This window comes from Suricata suricatta, chromosome 9 (assembly GCF_006229205.1).
Source record: "Suricata suricatta isolate VVHF042 chromosome 9, meerkat_22Aug2017_6uvM2_HiC, whole genome shotgun sequence".
In the NCBI taxonomy this organism is placed as follows: domain Eukaryota; kingdom Metazoa; phylum Chordata; class Mammalia; order Carnivora; family Herpestidae; genus Suricata; species Suricata suricatta.
This window is the reverse complement of record NC_043708.1, coordinates 74,076,814-74,098,704: the sequence shown is the minus strand read 5'-3', so window position 1 is coordinate 74,098,704 and position 21,891 is coordinate 74,076,814. Positions and strand designations below refer to the sequence as shown.

Sequence of the window (21,891 nt, the reverse complement as noted above, 5' to 3'; positions counted from 1 at the left end):
GCTCGGGCGCCGGGCCGCGGCGGAGACGCCCTTGCCCCACCGGAAACAGGTCGCGAGCGACAGGCCCCCGGTGGCGGCGAGCGCGGGGTGTGGAGCCCGGGATGGAAACCGGCCGCTGCGGGGGCGGGGCGGCCCGGGCCTGGCAGGTGGGGCCGGAACCGGGGCCTCGGGAAGGCTGGGGATTCAGAGAAAAGGCCTGACCAAGTGGGGGACGTGGTGGACCTGGGGAAGGGACCGTGGCTTAAGGACGAGTTATAAAGTAAAGGTAAATGGATGGGCTAGACAGTTTCTATAATTGGAACTCATTTTTGTTAAAAGAGAAGAAATTATGAATAAGAGTGTATTTGCATTAAAAAAAAAAAAAGTCTAGGAGCGCCGGGTGGCTAGGTCATGATCTCATGGTTCGTGAGTTCGAGCCCCGCATCGGGTTCTGTGCCGACAGCTCAGAGCCTGGAGCCTCCCTCAGGTTCTGTGTCTCCCTCTCTCTCTGCCCCCTCCTCCGTTCATGATCTGTCTCTCTCTGTCTCAAAAATAAAAATAACAACAACAAGTCTAAAATGTATATACCGAAATGTAAGCAGAGGTTAATTGCAAGGTGAGACTCCCAGTGAGGTAATTTTTCCTTCCCGTCCCTGTTTAATCTCTTAATTATCAAGCATGAATGTGTATAATTATTAAAAATTGTTCTGAATTCAGGGTTCAGGAGGAGGTTTGGAGAAGGTAGGGAGGTCTCGGGTGAGAGGTGTGGACTGCAGCAGCTGGAATAGAGAGCACAGTGCAAAACCGGTGATGAGTGGAAGGACCCGAAGTCCGTGAGAGAACGTCTGTAGAAATGACTACTTTAGCTCACACTTACTGAGCACCTGAGTGTTTAATTCTCCTGGCCGTCCTTTTAGGTGGGCACTACCATCGTTCTTATTTTGCAGATGAGAAGCAGCCCCAAGGGTTACACAGCCTGCCTTCTGTGTTACAGCTGGCTAAACTCAGGTGGACTCACTACATTCTATTCAGTGTCATCCTTCTTTAGTAGAAATTTTTGAGACTTATCCATGATTGAATAATTATATTCCTTTTTATTGCTAAATGGTAGTCCATTTGATTTATCCAGTCTATTCTTTTAACCAGGGGGGGAAGAAGGGCAATTGGTCACATGGATACATGGTTGCCATTTTTAACTTTGTATTACAGAAACCACATAAAATAAACAAGGGCTAAAATTCCCATCATCCAGTCAGCATAGCAAAATAATTATTTGTCCTCCTTCTCAATCCTTTCTTGTAACACTGTTCATTGCTTCTCATGTCTTCCCTGTGCCAGCCACACTGCTTCAACCTGGAGATTTAAAAAATAAAAATAAAAATAAATAATACTTGCTCTCAAGAATCCCTCGCTTTTTTTTTTTTTTTTAATGTTTATTTTTGAGAGAGGGAGACAAAGTGCAAGCAGGGGAGGGGCAGAGAGAGAAAGAGACACAGAATCTGAAGCAGGCTCCGGGCTCTGAGCTGTCAGCACAGAGCTGGATGAGAGGCTCAAACTCATGAGCCATGAGATCATGACCTGAGCTGAAGTCAGATACTCAACTGTAAACAGATGATTGCACTAAAGTGTTGGGCGCAGTGGGAGGTTCAAGGTGAAGACCCAAAGGAAGAAACTAGGCCTAAATAAGTAACCCACGGCCTCAGGAGAATTGCGCCCTTGTGCAAAGGCCTGATAGTTAGGCAGGAGTTTGCCTCCTTTGATAAGTGGAATATGGGAGCTTTCTAAACAGAGGGAACCACGGAAGGATTGTAACTGGAAAGAAACAATCTTAAACATAGTGATGCAGAGCACAGTTTTGAGTACATCCTACATAGCACTTGATGTAAACCTCACTGCAGCCTTATGAGGTTGTACTAGTGTTGGCCCTGTTTTACAAATGAAGGATCTAAGTAACTTCCAAGATTACACCACTAGTAAGTAATTGAAATACTGGAACCTCGGACAGTCCGAGTTGATGTTAACCACCATGCTCAGAAAAGCATTCTGTAGAGGAGAATTCAAATTCTAGGCAGAGCCGTTAGGAAACTACTAGAATAATCCCAGCCACAGATGATTCGGGCCTGAATTAAGTTGAGAGCAGAGGAGGCAGATCATGGGAAAATTGATAGGACCCCTTGTCCAACTGGGCCCTGGTGAGAAGTTAGAGGGGATGCCTGGCTTGCTTTCTTGGTAGTTAATGATGCCATTAGTCAAGAATACGGTGTGGAAGGAGATGTGTCAGGGAAGGGTGTCAGCCTAACAGTATTTTTTAACGTCATATTCTATATTTTTCTGTGTTACTTTATTGTCTTGATAATTAACATTTTTGTCAGTGGACGCTATTATTTCTTACACAGTACATCAACTTTTTCTTTTCCTTCTCCCCTGATTTCCAGCCATTCCCCACCCTTTTTTTTTTTTTTACTTCTCCATACCCTATTTTTCTTCTTTTTATGTCTCTATTTGTGAAATTAAGACTGTCAGTAGCACCCAGGATTAAGTTACTCATCCCCCTGCTAAACTCGCAAATTCAATTAATCCCACCTCTGAACACTGCACAGGAAGGTGAGGATAGTAACAACAAATGTGTCCTTTCCCCCGTGCACCACAGAGGAGCTAACAGGAGATGCAGACAGATAAGAAAGGCATGTTTAAGAATACACTGGTCAACCTGGACCCCCCATCTTTTGTGTAGCCAGGAATCACAGTGTTTTGGTACATTATCAATTCCTACTTTTACATTCAGCGACAGAAAGTTGGTAGCTTGAAATGGATCACAGTAGGGGTTTTTATACCACAGAATTTGGCAAATTTTTGCAAATAATTTGCTCAAACTAGTAAGTGACAGAACTGGGATTCATACCCATTCCGTCTGGTTTCAGAATCTGTTGTAAGTCTATGCTGAAGATGCCACCAGATGTCTAGAAACTGTTTAACTCTCCCCTTCCCCATCTGTCCATCTGAGGTGTTTGGGGTTTTTTTTCTTTTCCAGGTTAGCCAGGAGTATTTAGATGTGGAGAATTCTTATATTTTAATGTTGATTTATTGGTTGGTTGGTTGTGGGGTAGAGAGAGAGAGAAAGGTGGGGAGGATCAGGGAGGGAGGGAGAGATAGGAAGGGAGAGAGAAATCCCAAGCATGTTTTATGGCACAGAGCCTGATGCTGGGCTGCAACTCATGAACTGAACCAGATCATGACCTGAGCCAAAACCAAGAGTCATATGCTTAACCAACTGAGCCACCCACGCGCCCCTAGATATGGACAATTCTGAGATCTCCCTGCTAACACTTCTTAATTGGAAGGACACCTCTAGCTGAAGTTCTTCAAGCCAAGATGTTGAGTATGCTTTCCTCATTTGATTCTGATCCACGTGGAAAAGAGATCCATCACCAAGGACAGAAATGGCACATACAGATTTCTTGCATTGCAAGAACCCTGAGACCTTTCGATTTCATAAATAACAAAAGGAAGGAAGGTTTTTCCGCGATTGTTTTCACTTAATAGTCCTGATTTTAAACATATGCCATCGCATGAATAAAAAATTCAATTTTCCCTAAGGTGTAGTATTCATGAGATATCAAAAAGAAAATGCTGAATTACATAAGTAGCTCTTTAAGAAAATAAACTGCCCAATTTGCATATGTTTTTAATATACATGACTTGATTTATTACAAAAAAAAAAAGAAAAAGAGGCAGCTAATTCCTTAAGGCAATAGTTTTCAAAATGGGGACCAGCAGCATAACATCACCTGGGAACTTGTTAGACACGCAAATCTTCAGACCTCACCCCAGAATCAGAAACTGGAGATGAGGCCCAGCAATCAGTGGTTTAACAACCACCCCCATCAGGTGGTGCAGACGCACAGTCAAATCTGAGAACCGCTGAATCAGTGTAGCCTTCCAGTATCACCAACAAGCCTCCTAATTCCTAGCCCAAGCTTATAAAATCTCACCATTTGATAAAAGTGGATGTTATGATAGGACTTAAAATGTTTTAAATAATAAATTAAAAAGCACTGTCCCTTTACAAATAAATGTGCATGGAATATGCATCTTCCAGATTCTTCAGAGGCAGATTTTCTAGTTTTGCTGACCTCCTTTGCTTAGTCTATAAACACTATAAAGTAGAGAACATTGATAAGGTCTCTCCCAGGCAGTCTTTGTATCTAGTGGAGGTTTTTGAACAGCTGCAGCCACTGTGGAGAGTGCTCCAAGACCGCAGCAGGGGGATCTGGGCAGGAACTCCCCCTTCAGCCCAGAATCCTCAGCGTGGGACCTGGTAAGAAGGTAAGGGCACGTGAACCACCTGTAAGTTCACAACAGTGCCCATACCTCTAGAGCTGGAGTCACAGAACAACCGAAAAAGAACGGGGCAGATTCCCAACATGCAGGATTCATGACTTGCTCTCTCCCTCCATCCCCACTCTCAGCGGCTGACTTCACAGAGAAATGGAAGCCATCAGAAAAGGATTTCCACTGCCATTACTCACAGACTACCCATATCAGTGCCCGTCCAGCCTGCCGTGTCCCTCCAGTTCCTACAAAGAGGTCTCTGCTCCCATATGAAGCCTGGACCTCTATTATTGCACCGGGTCCAACCCCTGCTCACATACTCCAGGACATCTCTCTAGCATCTGCCCCCAGTCTCCCCTGTTCGTTTTCACCTTCCAGTGGATCATCACAGTAGCGTGCAAACATGCTATCCTTCTGCCTCTCTAAAAAACAAAACAAAACTCTTGGCCCCACATCCTAATCCATTTTCATAATGGATTTCTATAGTAAAGCTCCACGGAGTCCTCTGTGGCACTGTCTCCAATGTCCTCCATTCACTCACTCATCCACTCCACAAGGCCTCCACTACCACGTCACCAAATGCCCTTTCAAGCTTGTCTGTGATCCCCATGTAACTAAGTCCAATCGTCAGGCTCCAGTCCTAGGCTCTTGTTCCGTGCACCTCATCTGGTACAGCTCACCACTTCCTCCTCCCCTCAACGTCTTGCTGCTGCTTCCGGAACAACACACTACCCTCAGATTTCAAAAATAAATACATACACCATCTCTATAGGTGTGTCGGGAAGACTTGGACAAGGCAGTCAGGAGCTCCCGGACTTCCAGATTCTCACATTGGCAGCACCTCTCAGCCTGTTTCATGTCATGGCACACACAGGAAATGATAGTCCCCAGCGCTCTGGGATAACAAGACAAGACTGATCTCAGCAGGAGGAGACCCACCTAGGCAGCTCCAAGGCCTGGTGGGGCCCAGTGCGCGCACAGGAGGCTCTAGTTTATACTTTCTTGTAAAACAGTCCCACCTGTTTTCCTGTCTCGCGCTGCAAATACAGTCATCTGATGTGCTCCGTAAGACTTGTCACATAATCGTGGTGTAAAGGCTCGACTTCACTCTTCTATCCTCCTTGTCTTAGAACTGTAGAAGTCTGACTCCTTTACTTCAGGGACTACTGATATCTCTTTTATACGCCCCCATGCAATCTAGCACAGTGGTGAGCCCGGAATGTCTTTAAAAACTTACGGGTGGAAGGCACCTGGCTAACTCAGTTGGAAGAGCATCTGACTCTTGATCTTCTGGGTCATGAGTTCAAACCCCACGTTAGATAGAGAGATTACTAAAAAAAGTAAAACTTAAAAATAAAAAGTTAGAACCTACTGTGTTATTAATAATAACACAGATGGTAACTAGGCTTGTCATGGTGAGCACTTCAGAAAATCTAGAACTTTCAGATCATGATGTTGTACACCTGAAATTAATATAATATTGTATGTCACTTCAATTAAAAATAATAACTACATGGGGCGCCTGGGTAGCTCAGTCAGTTAAGGATCTGACTTCTGATTTCGGCTCAGGTCATGATCTCAAAGATCATGGGATCGAGTCCGGCATTGGGCTGTGCTAACAGCACAGAACCTGCTTAGGATTCTCTCTCTCCCTCTCTCTCCCTTGCCCCTCCCTTGATTGTGTCCACATGTGCTCACTCTCGCTCGCTCTCTCTCTCTCTCAAAACATAAACGTTTTTAATTTTTTTTTTCATTTTTAAAAAATGTTTATTTATTTATGGGGCACCTAAGTGGCTTGGTTGGTTAAGCATCCAACTCCACCTTAGGTCATGATCTCACAGTTTGGGGGATCATGCCCTGCAAGGGGCTTAGCACAGAGTGCAAAGGTTGCTTGGAATTCTCTCTCTCTTTCTCTCTCTCTCTCTCTCTCTCAAAATGAGTAAATTTTTTAAGTTTATTTATTTTGGGAGAGAGCAAGGGAGAGGCAGAGAGAAAGGGAAAGAAGAATCCCAAGCAGGCTCTGCACTGTCAGCAGAGCCCACCCCATTAACTGTGATATCATGACCTGAGCCGAAATCAAGAGACGGACATTTAACCAACTGAGACACCCAGGTTCCCCAAGAAAAGAAATTTTAAAAGAGTATGCATTGCATTAAAATTCTGGTCCATATACTGCTTCAGCAACATTGAGAAGTGATTTCTTAATCACCAGGAATCTGGACAGCATTCTATTAATTGAAAGAGGTTAGACACACCTACTTTATTTTCTCTTATTTTTTAGTGTTTATTTTTGAAAGAGAGAAACAGAGCATGAGCGGGGGGTGGGGGGGGCGGGCAGAGAAAGAGAGAGAGAAAATCTGAAACAGAGCTGTCAGCATAGAGCCCGAAGCGTGACTCAAACTCCGAACAGTGAGATCATGACCTAGGCCTAAGTCAGACATTTAACCAACTGGGCCCCCCAGGTGCCCCTAAATACACCTACTTTAACACACAAACAAGGTTAAGTTCAGAACCCCTTTTACTCCTACATTCCATCATTGGAAGTTCTTCCTGATATCTAACCTGATGCTAACATCCATATTTAAGCTTGCTTTGTCTCGATTTATCCTTGAAAAGAAAGGGGTTGGGGAAGAGCAGCTCATGAATACCCTACATGACAACATGAGCTAGTTATGGTGATGTCCTGGTATCACCGGACTGGAGATGCTATTGACATTTTCCACTATGATTTGCTATAGAAACAGTAAAGCACAGTTCAGACATAAAGCTTCTCAGAGAAAAGGTATTTCAGAAAAGCAAGGTCTAAGCTCATCTCATGCAAAAACCTCCGATGTTATCAAGGACACCGGCAAGGAAAAGAATTCATTTGATACACTGTGTTACCTTCTGTGGTGTTTATGTTGGTTTGTGATTTATTGACAACAAGGAAGCCAGAAGCAATCTGCCAGAGCTGGGAACAAGGAGACTTTCATTGTTCTAGGGTTGTCTTCTATTTGGGGGTGGGAAATAAACCAGGGGTGACTGCTCTCTGCTGATGGTAGCACCCTAGAAATAAACATACTCTCCATAAAGTGGTGGAAATGGGAACTTTTTAAATTTGAGTAACCAAAAGAGCTCAGAATTCTCACTCCCTTCCCCAGTAACCACCACAACCCCCAAAAAACAAGGAGTATTCCACCCTAAACATAATCTTTTACTCAGAACCCTTTTAAAGGTTCAGAAGTTTACTGTGGAAGACTGTTATGCCTGAAATTCAATTTTCACACTCAACTATCATCCACACACAAAAATCAATCCTTCAAGTCATGGAACCTACCTCATGTCCCATTTGCCTTTGACTGTGACAAGATCTGTCCATTCCCACCAGTTTAGGAATCAGGAAAGATCATCCTCCCAGACGTGGGGGCGGGGGAGAGGGAATGAAAAAATAGAAGCAAACCTGGAACGGAGGTATATATTCATTTCAAACAAGAGAAATAAAAATAACTCAAATGTCCTTGGAAGGCAGAGGGGGATCCAAATGTTATTGCACATTTCAGTTGGAAAATTCCGATTTTAACAGCAACTGTGTAAGCTATGGTTGCCCTTTTCTAGAGAATTCAGCCATCCTCCTTCTGGCTGTTTAAAGTACAGTTCAGGGGCGCCTGGGAGGTTCAGCTGGTTAAGCTTCTGACTTCAGCTCAGGTCATGATCTTGCAGTTCGTGAGTTTGAGCCCTGCATTGGGTTCTCTGCTGACAGCTCAGAGCCTGGAGCCTGCTTCAAATTCTGTGTCTCCCTCTCTGCTCTTTTACTTGCTCACACTCCATGTCTCTCTTGCTCTCTCAAAAATAAATGAACATTAAAAAATAATAATAAATAAATAAATAAAGTTCAGTACTTGGGTCAGCAGCATAAACAGGAGCTGCTGATGGGGAATGCTGAAAGGTGGGATTGAAAACACCACTCTTCTGCAGATTAACTAAATCCTCCAGGAAGTGCATAAGCATGTTACATTTTGAGAAGCACACATTCATTTCATAATGATTACAACCCCAAACCGACATCAGAATAGGACTTGGTGGCTTCCGTACATTACCTCACGTGGGAGTCCTCAAAAGAGTTCTGTAAGAAAAAGAGAACAGCTACTGTTACACCAGCGTAACAGATGAGGAGCCTGCTTGCACTCCACTAACTTCCAGAGAGCCGCTGACTGACTGACTGCCGTTTCTCTGGCTGACAATAGAGGGAAGTGGAGGTCTGAAATTCAAACAGTGTCCACTGTTTGCCATTGAGAGTCTATAGGGAAAGCTTGAAAGCATTTTAGACGGTAAATCATTCCTTCCTATCTCTTAATTTTATATACAAGGAAACTGAGGCCCAGAGATTTGTCTCCAACACAAGATTTTAGCTGAAATGTGAACTTAGATCTCCATATCTGAGCTTAGTTTGTTTCGCACTAAACTGTGTTCCCCAGCTGTGCTCCATGGATACCACAGGACGCTAACAGTCGTTCCTCTGAAAAAACTTCCACTCGAAGCCACTTCTGTGTTACACCAAATTAAATAGTGCCCTTGACTTCAGGACCTCTCAGCCCTCTCTGGGCTCACATGTCTTCTGAATCTCTGTGAGCTTTATATACTATATGGTATTTTCTCAGCTTCTTTGACCATGGAATCTTTTATTTTTTTTTAAATCAAGTATCTTGAGGTAGCCCTATTCTAATGAGCAGACTTTCAAGAAGACTGTGAACTTGGCTCTCTTCAAGGTTATTCTGCTTTAGTGGTTGGGACTAATTCTGTCCCTAAAGGTGGACACCACCTACCAAAACTAAAGGGAAAAGTATCATTAGCACCATGAAGCATCTAAAACAGCCAATTCAAGGTTGTGAAAGTACTGTCATTTTACCCCACTTTGTCCCTTAGTAGACCATGCCTCAGACCCTTTTCCACAATAGGAAAAGTCATTTTGATGTCTTTCATTGAATGGCTACTTTGTAAGGAACATTCCCCTGTGTCAGGCACTATGTGAAACATTTATTGAGGATTATCTCGTTTAATCCTTAAAACAACCCAGTGAGGTAATAAGGGCTCTTAGTATCCCCACTTCTAAGTTTAAAAGTCTGAGACCTAAAGAGGTTAGGTAACATGTTCAAAGCCATACAGTTAATAGTGGAACTAGGGGTTTTTTGTTTTAAGATTTTACTTTTTAAGTAATCTCTACACCCAACATGGGGCTCGAACTCACAACTCCAAGATTAAGAGTTGCATGTTCTCCCAACTGAGCCAGTCAGGCACCCCTGGAGGTAGGTTTTGAACCTGACACTGCCCAATGCTAGGTTCAGTTGTATGATTAAGAGACCACGTTGCCACTATAAATGATCTTTACCCCATTTATCGAAGTGTTTATTTCTTTTATTAGAGAGAGAAACTTTTTTTAGTTTTTAGGGATTATGGGGTTTAGCAAGTCTAAAATATGCAGTGCAGGTTAAAAGCCTAGAAATTCCAGCAGAAGGCAGTGTTGTAGTCTTGTATCCCAAGGTAATGTGAAGACAGAAGGAACTTGGCGGTTAGCTGATTAGATGAGCCCCCCCCTGCATTATGGAGGATAATCTGCTTTACTCCAAGTCCTCTGACGTAAATGTCAGTCACATCTAAAAAACACCTTCACAACATCTAGACTCGTTTGACCAAACAACTGGGAACCGTAGCACAGCCAAGATGACACATATAATTAACCATCACACTCTATAATATACTAAATCACGGAAATGTAGGTATCTTGCATCCCATAGTCCAACTTCCTTATTTTTTCAAATAAGGAAACATGTCAGAGAAGATAACCCCCCAGTTTTACACATATGTTCACACCCAAATTCCCAGAAGTCTTTATAAACTGTTCACTACCTTCTAATAAAATTAGGTGGAAAATTAAATCCTTCCAAAACACCATTTATTTCTATTTTGAAGAGTTGACTAGAAAAAAGCATCAGTCGGTTCATTTTATTACTTCTCTCCAGACTATGGCCCCCAACACCCTGGATGTTGGGGCTCCTTTCAGAACAGATGGGGAGCATGGAAGTAGAAGTCGCTGACACAGCTCTCCCAGAGGGCGGACTTCTTTTATCCAAATCCAATCCTGTCCCTCCTGTCCCACCCCCCAACCTCTCTCGTCTCAGCCCTCCTCCAACTTGATGCCTCCTCTTTTTTTTTAAGTTTTTATTTAAATTCCACCTCAAGTTAGCATACAGTGTAATATTGATTTCAGGCGTACAATATGGTGATTAAACACTTCCATACAACACCCAGTGCTCATGTGAAGTGCACTCCTCAGTCCCCATCACCTATTTAACCCATGCTGGGTTAAAACAGGAAGACCTATCTTTTACCATTTACATTTTTATACCCGTTGAAGCTTTTTATCACATACATAGATGTTTAATCTGGAAAAGGAAATTGTCCTTTTCCTGTTAAAAGCTGGAATTTGTCAGTGGGCATTGATTAAATTATATTACATCCATTAAGTAGGATAAGGGGCAGTCATTAAAATGAAAAAGGAGCTCTAATTCAAAAGACAACTGACACAAAAGACTCCGCTGGCTCTGTAAGAGGAACATGCATGCAACTCTAGATCTTGGGGTCGTGAATTCAAGCCCCACTTTGGGTAGAAAGATTACTTAAAAAACAATAAATCTTAAAGAAAAAAAATGTCCATGATGAATTGTTAGGTAAAAAGCAAAATTCAGAGTGCAGACATTCAGAAGTCACCCATTTAAAGGCTCTTAGGTGGTTCAACTGGTGAATCCTCTGACTCTCGATTTCAGATCAGGACGTGATTTCATGGTTTGTGAGACTGAGCCCTGAGTTGGCCTCTGTGCTGACGACACGGAGCCCACTTGAGATTCCCTCTTTCTCTCTCTCTCTCTGCCCCAACCGCCCCCTCAAAATAAATAAGTAAACTTTTTAAAAAGGTACCCACTTTAAAAAAATTGTATTTAACTGTTTGTTAATATGTGCAAAGGAGGAAGCATTGATTACCTTTGCAAGATGGAGTCAGAGGAAGATTGTTTCTAAGCTATACATTTTGACATTGCTTGAACTCTTACAAGAAAATATTATTTTGTAATCAGAAAATAAGATAATTTAAAACATTTCTGTTTCTTCACAAATAGATGGAGGAGTCGACATCAGCAGCTGGGTCAAATTTTAAGCCCTCTAGATGAAAACGGGGTACATGCAAGGAGAGTTTGTCCCCTAAGCCAGGGAGAAGGGTCATAATACAGTCTTAGCTCACAACAGTACCTCAATAATGTTTAATAATTGAATTAGAGTAAATACAACTTGTCTCTTTCCCCAGTGTGTTGAATAAGTACTTATCACTTGGAGCTTTAACAAAAAAGTTTTGGGGGTCCCTGGGTGGCTCAGTCGGTTGAGCATCCAACGTTGGCTCAGGTCATGATCTCACGGTTTGTGAGTTAGAGCCCCCACCGGGCTCTGTGCTGACAGCACAGAGCCTGGATCCTGCTTTTGATTCTGTGTCTCCCTCCCTCTCTCTCCCCTACCTCCCTTGCTCACAGTCTGTCTCTCTCTCTCTCTCAAAAATAAACATTTAAAAAAAAAAGTTTCTGCCCTTGAAGGCATTGCAATCTAAGTAACTTCACATCACCTGCCTTTTTCTCTTTATTACTCCCAAATTATCCAATTTCCTTTTCCTTCCCCCTCATCTTCCCAGTCCTTTTTTAAATTGCCTTTTGCAACCACAAGAGGGCAACAGCCTCAAGTACATAAGAGGCTGTCAAGGACTGGTACTTGTAACCAGCAAAGGGATTATGCGGTTACAAAAATGTTATCGGAACTTCAGAGATTTCAGCATCTTGCTGTGGCCACATTTAATATTCTTTTGTTACTGATAAACCATGAGGGGGAGAAAAATCTGTGCTGGTGAACGGAGCTAATACAGTTCCCTCTCTTCCAGATGCTGGCCAAGAAGAGGTGAGATAGAAAAGAGATGGTCTAGAGCCCAAGACTTATTCCTAATGTAAATTCTGGCACCAGGATGGAAGGGGAATCTTACCACAATACAACCACTGTCAATGACACCCCAGTAAATCACCAGCCTTTGGAACGCCATGGGTTGTGGGAAGTCATCACCATCGCAGCTGTGACTGCTGTGGTAAGCCTGATCACCATTGTGGGCAACGTCTTAGTCATGATCTCCTTCAAAGTCAACAGTCAGCTGAAGACAGTGAACAACTATTACCTGCTCAGCTTAGCCTGTGCAGATCTCATCATTGGGATCTTCTCCATGAACCTCTACACTACCTACATCCTCATGGGACGCTGGGTACTCGGGAGTCTGGCTTGTGACCTCTGGCTTGCTCTGGACTATGTGGCTAGCAATGCTTCCGTCATGAACCTTCTGGTGATCAGTTTTGACCGTTACTTTTCTATCACAAGACCCCTGACATATCGGGCCAAGCGTACCCCGAAAAGGGCTGGCATCATGATTGGCCTGGCCTGGCTAATCTCCTTCATCCTTTGGGCCCCGGCGATCCTCTGCTGGCAGTACCTGGTTGGGGAGCGGACAGTGCCACCAGATGAGTGCCAGATCCAGTTCCTCTCTGAGCCCACCATCACTTTCGGCACCGCCATCGCTGCCTTCTACATCCCTGTTTCTGTCATGACGATCCTTTACTGCAGAATCTACCGGGAAACGGAGAAGCGAACCAAGGACCTAGCTGACCTCCAGGGCTCTGACTCCATGGCTGAAGCTGAGTCAGGAAAGCCAGCTCATAAGGCTCTGCTGAGGTCCTGCTTTAGCTGCCCGCGACCCACGCTGGCCCAGAGGGAAAGGAGCCAAGCCTCCTGGTCATCCTCCCGCAGGAGCACCTCCACCCCGGGGAAGCCATCCCAAGCCACGGGTCCAAGCCCCGAGTGGGCCAAAGCCGAGCAGCTCACGACCTGCAGCAGCTACCCTTCCTCTGAGGATGAGGACAAGCCCACCACGGACCCTGTCTTCCAAGTAGTCTACAAGAGTCAGGCCCAGGAAAGTCCAAGAGAGGAATTCAGTGCTGAAGAGACCAAGGAAGCATTAGTGAAAGCTCACACTGAAAAAAAGGACTATGACACCCAAAAATACTTCTTGTCCCCGGGTGCTGCTCATAGACCCAGGAGTCAGAAATGTGTGGCCTACAAGTTCCGATTGGTGGTAAAAGCTGACGGGACCCAGGAGACCAACAATGGCTGTCACAAGGTGAAAATCATGCCCTGCTCCTTCCCAGTGTCCAAGGACCCTTCAGCGAAAGCCCTGGATCCCAACCTCAGCCACCAAATGACCAAACGAAAGAGAATGGTTCTTGTCAAGGAGAGGAAAGCAGCCCAGACCTTGAGTGCCATCCTCCTGGCCTTCATCATCACCTGGACCCCTTATAACATCATGGTCCTGGTTTCCACCTTCTGTGACAAGTGTGTCCCAGTCACCCTCTGGCACCTGGGCTACTGGCTGTGCTATGTCAACAGCACTGTCAACCCCATTTGCTACGCCCTCTGCAACAGAACCTTCAGGAAGACCTTTAAGATGCTGCTTCTCTGCCGCTGGAAGAAGAAGAAAGTAGAAGAGAAGTCATACTGGCAGGGAAACAGCAAACTCTCCTGAAAAGTAACAGCTCCTCTCAAAAGCGTGACCGTGGCCAATTTCCTCCGAAGAAGGGTGAGCTGATCCTGGCTTATTTGTTTTCAAAACAGACATGTATCATTTTGAGCACCTAAGGACTTTGTAAAGGCTTGAGATCTGTCACCAAAAGGGAGGATTCACAGCTGCCACAAGTGCTGCCATATTGAAAGATTCTTGTCCATCACCAAGGTCACCTGATGCCACTGGAGTTTGCTGTGGACGTAAAGAGACACATTTGTGTCTCTTCACAGGGGGGAGGAATGCTGGCCCACAATGAACAGTGACTTCCGGAACTTTGGTTCCCTAACCTTGGCAGAGAGGCAGGGACTGGGTGGAAACCTTCCCTGTAGAAACCTGTATTGAGGTTGTGTGCAATATGTGTGTGTCTATGGGGTTGTCTCCTATCAGTGAGAACTGGGAGACTGTAAGTCAGTGTCACCTGTTAAGAAGAGTGATATTCAACAGGCTTCTAAGACTATTTCTTTATAAACTGATCAGTATCGTGCAGCTGTTATGTGTTCTGTACTGTGGTATGTTTTTCTGTCCCTACATCTGAGTGAAGCTTTCACAACCGATGCCAATTCCTCGTACCCACTGCTGGTCCCCATGGAACCATCCTTCCCCTCAGAATCCTGGGTCCGGAGGGACACGGAAGCCCGATCCCACCCAATCCTACAGAGGGGCCTCTACTCTGCTAATAAAGATCAAGCCTCCACCACTGTTTTAGTTTTTAACAGTGGTTTTTTTTTTTTTTTCCTTTCATCTAAACAGATATTGTGTATTCTATTTTGTGACCATTTGGGCCTATTTATTCATGCTCTGTTCATGCATGAAGACCTTCTCTGGGCTATTTAATCACAATTCTTTCCATGGTTTTCAGAGACCTTATTTTCTAATCTCTTCCCAAGGCAAACCTGAAGCAAACTATGGAAAACAAATTTGGTTTCACCCCATGCTTTTCAGCTTCTTCCAAAACTCTTTTGCCACCCGGCAATTTCCCTTATCTAGAGGCGGTTCACAGGCGGGCTCAAGGTCATGGTACAGCCTCCAGCCAGAAGTGCTATTTGGAGGGACAGCAGGGGAAAAGAATCCTTCCTTCCTCCCTCCCTCCCTCCCTCCCTCCCTTCCTTCCTTCCTTCCCTTTATAGGTCTTTCATGGCTCAGAAATGACTTACTCATTCCTCTCCAAATTTACCATCAAAGATGAGCAGTTCAGAAAAGTACAGTTAAGGTCCAGCAAACCTGGCAACTGTCATTAAAAATAAAAGCCTTATCTTTAAGAACAAAATGTAGATCAGAGTAATATATAAAAATAAAATTATCAACATAACATACATTAGAGTATCAAAATGATCAAAAACCAAATTTGATAGGAATTTCTCTTCTGTTTATATAAACAGTGTATATAAACAATTTTTTGAAAATTCTGAGAATAAACCAATGTGCAAGAAATAGAAACTATAAAAGTGCATACAATTCATCGAGCGGCAGTGTAGTCCGCAGCTGTCCTGTCAGACAGAACCTCATTATCTAACCTGTCAGTGACACCTGCGGTTGTGCACCAGTCGTGATTCAGCCTCATTTGCTAAGGGGATGGAAAAATAGCTGCTTTGGTTGTCCTGGGAATTACATATGGACTGGAGTATAAAAGAACTTCCACCTCCCACTGAGGAAGGAATCAGCCGGTTATACCAAATCCCAAGAAGGCTTCAGGGCAGGACAGACAGGTGCACCCAGGCCTCTCCCCCAGCTTTGTGGGGACTTGATGTCGAGATGAAACATTTTAGAAGCAATGTAGCTGCTGAGACTTTGTGAAGGGCAGGTTGACACACGCCAAGAATTTCACAGAGAAAGTTAAGTAATTGGCTCAGTTCTCCAGCAGAGAGGCTCCCCGGCCTATATGATGCCAACAGGGTGTGACTTCATAAGCAAACCTGTTCTACCAGCTCTGGAAAGACAGTTGATTCTTTTAGTTTTAAGACTGTGATTGCTGACAAAATTGCAAATCCCTCCAAGATCACTTTGCGCCAACGCTGGGCATCCACTGTTCACAGTAGAGAGAGACACAAGTGAATTCAAACAAAAGAATGCAGAGGTAGGGGAGGGGTGGAACACTGGGGCACATTTTTCATATGCCACAATTGCCTTGGACTTAGCCTTTTGGGTTTATCTTTTGTGAAACTGAGAGGCCTATGCTCCTTTTTTTGTCAATGGATTTGGAAGGCCACCAGTTTTATAGACTACCGATGCCCCTTGACATAGACCAAAAAAAAAAATTAGGAGAAACCATTCTTTAGAATAGTGCCTATGGTAGGGTCCTCGGAATGAACAGATCCAACTGTAAACTACAGGGACCTGGCGGGTGGGTAGGGGGGGTGGGGGGTGGGCCGACTTCAGACCTTAGACCTTCCATGCCCCCAGTCTCCCAAGCTCTGTCTATGGTAAACCATGTACAGCTTTGACTTGTCACCTACTGAATGCTGCTGTGCTGCTAATATTGTGGCTTGTTTCTCCTTGACTGTGAATCTGATAGTGTGTCAAGGAATGTTTTCAGTACAATTTTTGTTAAAATATTCCTGGCCTCTGCTGTGCTCCTTTAGGGAAATGTCCTTTGACAGCCAGTGCTGATGTTTGCCTCTTTGTAACTGTGAAATCTGTACTAATCTCTGCATTGGAATATTCACCTGTCTACTGTAAATACTGGAATTACAGCAAAGGATGTGGGGACTAGACTGCCTTTTCTGTATCGTACTAGTATTACTCTGGGTATTAAAGAAATTTAACCGCACACTAGTCCAATGGAAAGTGTTTAAATAAGAAAGTGTGGGGCACCTGACTGGCTCAATCGGAAGAGCACACGACTCATGAGGTCCAGGTGGCCCAGTTGGTTAAGTGTCCAACTTCAGTTCAGGTCATGATCTCACCATTCGTGAGTTCCAGTCCCATGTAGGGCTCTGTGCTGACAGTTCAGAACCTGGAGCCTGCTTCAGATTCTGTGTCTCCTCTCTCTGCCCTTCCCCCTTTTGTGCGGTGTCTCTCTTCTTTCTCTCTCTCTCTCAAAAATAAACAAACAGTAAGGGAAAAAAAAAAGGAAGAGCATGGGACTCCTGATCTCAGAGTCATGGGTTCGAGCCCCATGATGGGTATAGAGATTACTAAAAAAAATATACATACATAGGAAAACGGTCTTGGCGCCTGGCTGGCTCAGTTGGTAGGGCATGCAAGTCTTGATCTCAGGGTCTTGAGTCTGAGCTCCACGTTGGGTATAGGGATTACTAAAAATAAATAGAAATAAAACTTTTTTTTAAAAAGAAAGAAAATGGTCTCAGGCTAACTTCATAGATCCACCTGTATGAGAGATCCTACACACATTTGGACATTCTGGTCTTTTAAGAAGGAAGGGGCTGGAGACATATTTTTCTTTCTTTTTTGAATTTTATTTTCTTTTTAATTTTTTAATTTATATCCACATTAGTTAGCATATAGTGCAATTATGATTTCGGGAGCAGTTTCCAGTGATTCATCGTATTAACACCCAGTGCTCATCTCAACAATTGTCTTCCTTAGAGCCCCTCACCCATTCAGCCCATCCCCCCACCCACATCCCCTCCAGCAACCCTTGGTTTGTTCTCTGTATCTAAGAGGCTCTTATGTTTTGTCCTCTTCCCGATTTTATATTATTTTTGCTTCCCTTATGTGCTTCTGTTTTGTATCTTAAATCCCACATATGAGCAAAATATGATATTTGATATTTGTCTTTCTCTAATTTTGCTTAGCACAATCCCCCTCTAGTTCCATCCACGTTGTTGCAAACTTTTTAAATTTTAAATGAGAGAGAAAGAAAGAGAGCATGAGCACAGTGGGGGAGGGGCAGAGAAAGGGGGACAGAGGGGCCTCTGCATTGGCAACAGAGAGCTCAACTGATGAGCCACCCAGGCTCCCCTAGGGACTGGTTAGAGACTCCTAAAGACAGAGAACTGAGGGCTGATGGAGGGAGTGGGTCGGGGGACAGGCTAGATGGATGATGGGTGCCAAGGAGGGCACTTGTGAGGAGCACTGGGTGATGTATGTAAGTGATGAATCACTGCATTCTACTCCTGAAGCTAATATCACACCATATGTTAACTAACTAGAATTTAAATAAAAACTTGAAAAGAAAAATAAAGCAGGGAGGAGTTGATACAGTGTGGATACAGGTCCGTCTTGCTACTTTTGTGATTTCCCCCTTTCCTCTCAGCTACGAATGACCAAATGAAGATGAAATAATGATAACAAGATTCCTGTGACTAAAATCTTCCCTCTCCCTCGAGGACACGGGAGGTGAGGCAGACCCTGCAACACAACAGAGCAGCAGCATTTCCTCTGCAGCTGCTCAGAGCGGGCGCCTCAGTCATTCATTTCCATTATAAATGGTTCTAATTTCCATCTCCCCCCCCCTCCATTTCGCCAGGAAAGTTTGAGAATATGGGCATTCTTGCTCAATAAGGAATCCAGATTGTGAGTGGAAGGGGAAAGGGAAAAAAGGTTCTTAAGTTATCAGGGAAGGAGCCAGAAGGAATTAAAAAAAATTTTTTTTAAGTAACTTTAAACTTAAAGAAAAGCTGCAAGAATAGTACAAAAAAAATCTCCTTATCCTTCACCTGCATTCCGCAATTGTTAACACTTCGCTACACTTGCGGTGTGTGTGTGTGTGCACATGTATTTTTCCTCAACCATTTGGAGTAAGTTGCAGACATCATGTCCACTGACTTCTAAACACTTCGGTGGGGGGCGGGGGAGGGCACTTGAGTGGCTCAGTTGGTTGAGCATCCAACTTCAGCTCAGGTCATGATCTCAGTTTGTGGGTTCGAGCCCCTGCACTGGGCTCTGTGCTGACAGCTCAGCACCTCCTGGAGCCTGCTTTGGATTCTGTGTCCCCCTCTCTCTCTGCCCCTCCCCTGTCCATGCTCTCTCTCTCTCAAAAATAAATAAATGTTAAATACTTCAGTGGGTATTTCTTAAGAAGATTATCTTATATAACCACAATACAGATATTAAAAATCAGGAATTTTAACATTGCTACAATATTATTATGTAATACATAATTACATAACCGTGTAATACATTCCATACTCAAATTTTGCCTGTTGCCCAAAATAATGTTCTTTATAAGAATTTATTTTCCAGTTCAAGGTCACACATTGCATTTTGTTCTCATGTCTCTTTAAACTCTTCTAAAATCTAAAAATGGTCCTCAGCTTTCCATTGTCATTTATGACATGGTCATTGTTAAAAATTTTTTTAATGCTTTTTATTTATTTTTGAGAGACAGAGAGAGACAGTGTGAGCAGGGTAGGGTCAGAGAGAGAGGGAGACACAGAATCCAAAGCAGGCTCCAGGCTCTGAGCTAGCTGTCAGCACAGAGCCTGACACAGGGCTCGAACCCATGAAAGGAGAGATCATGACCTGGGCCGAAGTCGGACACTTAACTGACAGAGCCACCCAGGCGCCCCTGTGACACGGTCATTTTTAAGAGTACTTTCGGGTGCCTGGGTGGCTCAGTTGGTTGAGCATCCGGCTTTGGCTCAGGTCATGATCTCACGGTTGGTGGGTTCGAGCCCCATGTCGGGCTCTGTGTTGACAGCTAGCTCAGAGCCTGGAGTCTGTCTTTGGAGTCTGTGTCTCCCTCTCTCTGACCCTCCCCTTCTCACGCTGTCTCTCTCTCTCTCTCAAAAATAATAAAACATTTAAAAAATTTAAAAAAAGAGTACTTTCAGTCTATTTAAAAAAATAATTTCCATTGATTTGGGTTGTCTGGTGTTTTCTTATTAGATTCGCTTTAATTTGTTTGCTGGTTTTGATTTGGGCAATAGTATCACAAATGTGAACTGACAAAATGACCTGTAGCCTGCTGAGAGCCCCTCCTTTTCCCTCAGTCAGTACCAAACTGGCTGTGGTGCCTCCATGTCCATCTTGAATGAATGAGTCCTACTGCTAATTATTGGACCATAGGAGAGTTACTTAACCTTTCTGAACCTCAGTTTTATCATGTGTAAAATAGATCAAAAGCTTCAACTGTAAAATGGGGGAAATAACTGCTTCATGACTAGGTCTTTTCCAAACACTTCACAGGTATTATATGATACCCACACCAACCCTATGCATAGTCCTCAATAAAAGTGTGTAATTATTAATATTTTCACATTTCAGATGAGGAAACAGAAGTTAAAGATTTCCCAGGCTCACCAACTGGTCCCCTGGAGTGAATCCTGCTATTTCCTCCAGGGCTTCTCATAAACTAAACTAAAAAAACTAAACATTTCTATACCATAACCAACACATAGACATATATCCATTCCAACTTGCCACCGCTCTGCCTGCCTCTTTTGACATCATCTAGGGACTTGTCTTTCTCCTTCCAAACACTTCTCAGAGAGAAGGGTGGTGTAGGCAAGAGAAATGGACTAACAAGAGAAAGCAGTTCTAGTCCTAGTCTCTGGTATCTAGAGCTTCCAACACCATGAATGTAAAGATATTTCTAAAAGGCAAATCTTGGGGGTCACCCCTCTGTTAAAACCCTCTGTAGGCTTTCTGTGGATTCCAGGTAAACCCTGTGGCTATATTCCGTCTGACTGACCTCTTGCCCTTTCTTCCTGCATACATCTTAAGTTTTCCCACAGTTCACCGGATGCTTTATAGCCACTCTCACCTCTGAGCTGGGTCTTTTTAAGTATTTTTTCCTCTCAACTCCCCTATCCCATTCCCTCATCTACCCATGACTTCTTCTTCAGTACTTAGTGTGGAAAGTGCCTTGGACAGAAATCTTCCAGATGCCCCAAGACTTGGATCAGAGCCTCTTTTCTGTCCCCCTTCCTTCCTGGCTTAAGCCATTACAGCACTTCATTTTTTGGGGTTACCTTTTTACTTCTCTGTGTTCCCTCTCTGGATCCTAAGCTGCTCAGGCTGTAAGACATTAGTATTATAAGAGTCCTGTCCTCAAGGAAAGGTAGAAGGAATCTTAACTTCTCTCCTAAAATAATTCTGAGGTAGCCGCCACCCACAGCAGAACCTAGCTGCAACTCGTATTGTTGGAATCACCACTCAAATCATTAGGCAAAGATAGGGATCAGAGGCCCGTGGTGAATTAAGCTACTTCTCAGGGAACCACAAAGATGTTATTCAGGCCAGAAAAAACTCCCCACAAAACCCAGGAACCTTGCCTTGCAACTATTTCGTATGTCAAGGTATGCACACACTTGTTTAGTAAAGAATACATGCAAGGCATCTATACTATTGTATGTGCCACAGGCTGTTGGGTGAGAGGACACAGTTATGGGCAAAATAGCATGAATTCTGGTCTCAGAGCTTAAGAGTTTAATGGAAGAGACAGACACTAATCAAAACACATACTGATGTGTAATGAAAATGCTGATTGGTGTTCCAAGGAAAACCCAAGGTGCCAAAAAGCTTATAACATGGGCACCTGGAGGGAAGGGTAGAAGGCAAATGTAGGGCCACTTCCCTAAGAATGTGACCTGTGAGGTAAGATGGAAGACTACGTGGGAATTAAGTAGACTGAGGCTGAGAAGGGGGATGAGCAAGGAGCTTCCCACCTGAGCTGAGGTGGAAGGGAGGTTGGCTCGTGAAGGAACTGAGGGAACCGTGTAGATAAAGCACTTCCAGGTGACAAGAGAGCACCTGGACACCTGGGAAGGCAGAGGCCTCCTGGAGGTCACAGGCCTGAATTTGCCTTATCTTCCCTTGGACATGCTTGCCCCTCTCGGGACAAATCATGAGGGAGAGCCTGTGTGTGGTGTTCCATGGTCACCTGGTTATGACTTACTACTGATAATGCGCCTCTGAGGAAACTGAGGTACATGAAAATCATTGCCCCAAAGCCCCGAATCTTAGTAGAAATGTCAGGGTCCCCAAAACATTGAGATACTATGTTA

At 43.9% G+C, this 21,891-nt stretch overlaps 2 protein-coding genes and 1 long non-coding RNA gene across 3 annotated transcripts in view; 1 reads left to right on the top strand and 2 right to left on the bottom strand.

The window, feature by feature from the left end:
• AVEN (apoptosis and caspase activation inhibitor) overlaps window positions 1-910 on the bottom strand; it is a 182,932-nt gene extending 182,022 nt beyond the window's left edge. The window contains exons 1-2 of the mRNA XM_029952227.1: window positions 905-910; window positions 41-175 (exon numbers count right to left, since the gene is read on the bottom strand). Of these exons, the coding sequence (XP_029808087.1) occupies window positions 41-175; window positions 905-910 (141 nt within the window). The remainder of the gene's footprint in view (window positions 1-40; window positions 176-904) is intronic.
• CHRM5 (cholinergic receptor muscarinic 5) lies at window positions 48-14,681 on the top strand. The gene is made up of 2 exons (XM_029951135.1): window positions 48-265; window positions 12,263-14,681. Exon 2 carries the CDS (start codon window positions 12,344-12,346, stop codon window positions 13,940-13,942), a length of 1,599 nt encoding a protein of 532 aa, XP_029806995.1. The 5' UTR covers window positions 48-265; window positions 12,263-12,343; the 3' UTR covers window positions 13,943-14,681.
• LOC115301336 lies at window positions 1,075-8,413 on the bottom strand. The gene is made up of 3 exons (XR_003913068.1): window positions 8,388-8,413; window positions 7,628-7,750; window positions 1,075-1,332 (listed from the first exon to the last, which is right to left on the bottom strand). It is a non-coding gene; the product is annotated as an uncharacterized LOC115301336 (long non-coding RNA).
• Window positions 14,682-21,891: the final 7,210 nt, after the last annotated feature.